The 5,633-nt window shown below is 35.8% G+C and overlaps 1 protein-coding gene across 1 annotated transcript in view; it reads left to right on the forward strand.

Annotated features, from left to right (window-relative positions):
• The window catches only part of LOC109834351 (protein root UVB sensitive 3), a 6,496-nt gene continuing 3,788 nt past the window's right edge, over positions 2,926 to 5,633 (forward strand). Inside the window, exons 1-8 of the mRNA XM_020402359.1 lie at positions 2,926 to 3,098; positions 3,207 to 3,264; positions 3,337 to 3,396; positions 3,495 to 3,533; positions 3,644 to 3,706; positions 4,487 to 4,543; positions 4,766 to 4,839; positions 5,626 to 5,633. The exon at positions 5,626 to 5,633 is cut by the window's right edge and continues 66 nt beyond it. Of these exons, the coding sequence (XP_020257948.1) occupies positions 3,004 to 3,098; positions 3,207 to 3,264; positions 3,337 to 3,396; positions 3,495 to 3,533; positions 3,644 to 3,706; positions 4,487 to 4,543; positions 4,766 to 4,839; positions 5,626 to 5,633 (454 nt within the window). The 5' untranslated portion in view covers positions 2,926 to 3,003. The remainder of the gene's footprint in view (positions 3,099 to 3,206; positions 3,265 to 3,336; positions 3,397 to 3,494; positions 3,534 to 3,643; positions 3,707 to 4,486; positions 4,544 to 4,765; positions 4,840 to 5,625) is intronic.

A 5,633-nucleotide genomic window follows, 5' to 3' on the forward strand; every position in this document is an offset into this window, starting at 1 on the left:
AGGCAACAAATAAAAGCTCTTAATTTTAGTTCAAGTTATTTCAGATTTAAATTAACGGTAATAATAATTTTTTAATCTTCTACATTGCTGTCAAAAAGAGAATATTAGTATAAATACTGAAATAAAAGTCAGAAATTCAGGCTTGATCGGGAGCAGTCGTGATTTCACTGTCCTAGAGTATTGAGGACCCGCCTATCGCCCTTGCGCAATCGATCCTCTCTCCCCTAGCGGTAAAAACTGTCGGTTCGGTCGGCCTTCATATTTGGGCGAGAGTAGCAGAGCTTTTGCTCAGACGAAGATGGTTGCCCGAAAAGAAAAATAATAGTATCCGAAATTTTAAGAGAGAAATGGAGGAGAAGAGAGAAAGACTTCTTGTTGCTGTGTTTTTTTCCGAGGAGGAGAACGCCTGTATATATAGGAGCTGGAGGCCAAAGAGTCGTTGCTCCAAATCCGCACACGTTGCACAGGATCCGAGTAACTCCCCGTGTCATCTCCACATCCGTTACGAACAAGTCAAAAGGAATTACAAAACGGTAAAATTAAAGTTTTGAGATCCAAAAAAATGTGTGCGGCACGCGCGGCCAGGAGTGTGTGTTATGCAAAGCCCACAAAACCCAAAACACTATTCAAAGCTCAATAAGGAGTGAACCAATATAAACCACTTGAACTTCATATGATCTTCTAATTTGGGACTATTCACAAAGACAAAACTGTCTTTTCCATGAACAACATTTCCAACAGGTTATTAGTTATGCAATAAATTCTTCTGAAATTATAAATCAACGATAACTCATTTAACGTTCCAAATTATAGCGGATCTGTATGAAAAATTGCAAAATCTCGTAAAATGATAGCCTACTAATATTGAATTATGGCGAATCAGAGCATGTGATGAGAACTATGAACCGAAGATCATTATGCTGGAGAAAGAGACACAACAATCATCATGTTCATACTTTCTATTACAGCCATAACGTCGTGCATGAGATTTTCTTGTTCCTAAACAGTCTTATTAGAATTTTGAAAGTTCAAAAGTTTTTATTTTCCCGTTTGGTACGCGGGAATGGGGTGGAATGGAATATCATTCTCACTTCTCATTCCCTCATACCAAACAAAACTAGTTTTTAGATGTTGGAATAACAATTCCCATGGAATGACCATTCCCACTTTTTGTGGGATTGTGCATTCCAAGTGAGAAGATAGGGAATGATCATTCTCATTCAAGGGGAGAATCAAATTAGTTAGGTTTTTTTTTCAATTATACCCCTATTAATAATAAGAAGTAATTTAAAAATCATGGCTTTTGACTACGTATTCTCATTTTCTCTCTGTTTTTTAGGCTCCACCGAAACAAAAAGGCCTCCTTTCTATTCATCGCCCCTGAAATCGATGTATTCTCATTCTTTATATTTTTTTGGACCTATGAAAGATGCAATAATCTTTTATTTATTTTTATTTAAATTTTTAAGACTAAGAAATAGTGAGAATTGTTTAAAAAATATAAACGAAATATACATCTGATCGATAACATGTGCATTAGTATAACACATACCTAGATTAATATAACATATGCATAAATAATTTTTTTTAGTTATTATCATTAATGTTTATTTTTATCTTATTAAAAATCTATGTTGTTATAATGGTATTATTAGAAAATGAGATTCCATTCTCACTTGTGAACTAGTGATACCAAACATGGGAATGAGAATTAGATTTTCATTCTAGCTTCATTCTACAAGCGCACCCAAATAAGAGAATGGGAATGACCATTCCATTCTCACATACATTCCATTCCATTCCTTCTTCCATTCCATTCTTACTTGACTTCATTCCCACGTACCAAACGAGGCGGAGTTAATGGGATTTTGTCCAGAAAACCCCAAAGTTTGTGAGGGATTTTGTGAAATTTACCCCCAGTAAGAAGAAACCATCAGATAAAGGAGTTAATTATGCATAACCACCTGAACTTTGGGGGCTGTTTTCTTTATTTCACATAATTACCTTGAACTTTGAGGTACCTCACGGAACCCCTTGAACTTTAATCTTATCTCAGTGACCGCTCGTGTGGAACTTGCAAACAACTAAAATGTTTTTGATAGAAAAAAATTGCAAACTTTGTCAATGATCATTTATAGGTAGTATACCTCTCCTTGAAATTTTGGGTTTTTTTCGCTTTTAAAAATTTTTAGTGATTTGTATAATATAAGTAGCATAATGCGATGAGAAAAGTTTATTTCTTGATCAATTCTCTCAAGTCTTTCGGCAATATTCATGGCTACTCAAAGTCTTTCTTTCTTACTTCGTTGTTCGGCCCCGTCTCCCTTTGAAAAATAGAGACGGAAAGAAACTTCTATTTATAGGCGAGGCCCTGAACTCTTTCCTTTTTTATTATTAGTAAGATAGGTTGTCTTGGTTCCGTAACATGGATCGTTTCAAACCAAAATTATTGAACCAAGCCACTAGATTGAAGTTAAAGTGAAGGGGTTGTGAGCCGCTCCAGCGTTCAAGGCGGTTATATGAGATAAGCAAAGTACACAAGGGTTATATGGTAACAGACCTCAAAGTTCAGGGGTTATGTTAAATTAAATCCAAATAAAGAAGGAAAAATTTTCAAAACCGACCCCTTTGGGTTTTTAATTGCAAAAAACGACCGGTTTTAAAAATATTTACAAAAACCGACCTATTTTTAGCCAGGGGCTGAAAACAGGTCGGTTTTTTTAATTTTTTTTGGGAAACTTCACGGGAGTTGAACTCCCGTGAAGTTTTTCTCATAAAAAAACTTCACGGGAGTTGAACTCCCGTGAAGTTTGGAAAAAAAAATTTTAAAAACCGACCCAGTTTCAACCAACTGGGTCGGTTTTTATAAATAAGATTGAAATGGATCGTTTTTTACAATTAAAAACTCAAAGGGGTCGGTTTTGAAAATTTGTCCAAATAAAGAACAGAGCAAGAACAGCGGAAGCGGAGAGAGCAGCATCGCCGACGGAGACTGAGAGCACGATGATAACAGTTGAGGAATGGAGGGGATCGTCGTCTGCAAAGCTCTCAAAGACTGCTACTATCTCCGCCACCTCCTCCTCTCTTCATCTCCACAGGTCTCCCTTCTTCCTCATTCATCTCTCTCTCTCTCTCTCTCTCTCTCTCTGTCACAGATATTTTGATACCCAAATCGTTGCCGAACAAAATCTATCCTTTTTTCGCAGATCGGAAAGCCGATTTACCGAGATCTGGAGAAAGATCCTTGAAGCCTTCGTCCCTGAGGTCTCTCTAATAGAATTAAAAAGAATGAAAAAAAAGAGTTATCTGTTTAAATATTTTGCTTTATGATAACAGGGATTTCCGGGCAGCGTGACTCCGGACTATGTTCCTTTTCAAATTTGGGATTCTTTGCAGGTAAAATATGATTTTTTTATTATAAATTTCTTTCTTTTGCAGTGTTATAATTAACAGTGTGACAATGAAGAGTGATTTCTGCATTGGAACATTTTTAGGGCCTGTCTACTTACATAAGGTCCATGCTTTCTACACAAGTGAGTTTAATTTTACCCTAAAATTTTAGTTTTTTCTGTTTTAGTTTGATTAACTGTTCGTGTTTTAATTTGAACTGGAATTTGTTGTGATTATTAATGATTGAGTTTAGGCGTTGTTGAGCGCTATTGGAGTTGGAGAAAAATCTGCTACTGTCATCGGCGCAACTTTTCAGGTATTCAAAAACTCTGCTCATTGGGCTTCATTTATATGACAATTTGCTAAGGATTTGGCAATTATAGAGTTTACAGTGCAGCTTTCGGATAAAGTGTCAAATATAAGAATCACGATCCAGTTTTCTTCGCAACAATCACTACATTACATGTAGTAGCCAATGAACTGCATAACTAGAAGAGTATAACAATTGCCTTCTTTACTCGTGAGCAATAATCACGATGTAGGTCACATGACAATACTTTAGAGTCTTGATATAGTAGGGATTAGAGAGTTCTAGGGAATTTTTGACATTTTGCCCCCCGCTTGCCAGAAATTTAACAGTGCTAAAACAACAGGGTTTAAGACAAAAAACCAATTTGGGAAATTTGGGGGGTAAATTTGCAAATGTGGGATATTTGTGGTTATATACAAAAACAACCACGGCTATGTTTTTCACATTTTATGGACATTTTTTTGGGTTAGCTTAACTCTAGAATATTTGGAGGCCTTCGTTTAGGTTGTTGCATTGTAAATTTTAGAAATAGAATACAACAATAATTTCTTTAAAAAAAAGAAGAAATGGAGTACACCTAGAACTTGTTTCCTAGAATAGTTGAGTTAGTTAACCTTACTAATTTAGTAGTGAGGCAGTCTCTTAAGTTTCTGATTACGTAACTCTGCAACTATTTTTCATTAAATATGATGTCAAAATTATACTGAATTTTGCATGCTTTCTCTATGCTTTGACGTTCTTTCTTAGTCTTGCTAACAGTGATCTTTAAATGGAAGATTTTGACAGTGGTTCTTGAGGGATTTCATGGGAATGCTTGGAGGCATCATATTTACTTTCTACCAGGTATGTACGTTTTATGCTCTGCATACTTGAATCTAGCTCAATCATTTTCCTAACAGATGTTTATTAGTCAAGTAGACAAGATTCTTTCTGCAGACTTGTTTCTAGTATAAATGAAACTAGTTATTATCATCTAGTAGACACCTCAACCTTCAACTGCATTCAGTTTTGTTTTGATTACTAGACCTTTTCAGGCTGTCCTAATGCTAAATTGCTGGATTTCAGGGTTCTAATCTGGATAGCAATGCTAAAATGTGGCGCTTGGTTGCGGATTTCATGAATGATCTAGGTACATTCTTATCATATAATGAATAATTGGTAAACTCTATGAACTTTGAGGAAAATTTTGGTGTAGGATTCATTTCAGTTTTGGCCTTTAGGGATGATTTCTTGGTTGGTTCTTTGCTAGTTCCTAATGAGGAATGCAGCTCATTGCAGCTGTTCCTTACCAGTGGAATTCTTAAGGGATACTTTTTCATTGCATGAACTTGAACCACTTAACTAATTTTATAGGTTTTCCCATTGTTAGAATATAAAAAATATAATCCTCAGTTCTCACCGCAACTTTCGAGTTCTGGTGTAATGGTTAAGGGGACTTATTCTAAGATGGTACTAGAGCAACATAGGTCAAATCCGACCAGCGATGTATTTAAAAGTGGATTTTCTAAAAATTGACACCTGCATGAGTTCAGGCTTCGGCCCATGAAAGAGGGTGCTCAACCAACGGGGCATGTTAAAAGCTTCATAATTTTTAAGGAAAACCTTTTTTCTTGCACAGTTTCCTGCCTGACATCAATCAAGATGGTTAGTGAACTGGAATCACAAAATTGTAAACTGGTTAAATAGCTTTGTCAACTTTTTAAGAAGCTTTCTCAATTTAGAGCTGCTTTCTTAAGTCCACCAAAATTTGGTGGGAAATGACAATGACAACAACTGTAATCTGGTATAATCAATAAAAGCTCATCACTCAAAGCTGTCGAGTTCTATAAATAATACAGTAGGAAATATTGGTGAATGGTACAAAACATAGCTGTTAGTGCTCCCAAAAATTTCCCCACTCTTTTTCTTCTTCTTACGTATGACACTTGTGTTT

This window comes from Asparagus officinalis, chromosome 3, assembly GCF_001876935.1.
Source record: "Asparagus officinalis chromosome 3, Aspof.V1, whole genome shotgun sequence".
Taxonomy (NCBI): Eukaryota; Viridiplantae; Streptophyta; class Magnoliopsida; order Asparagales; family Asparagaceae; genus Asparagus; species Asparagus officinalis.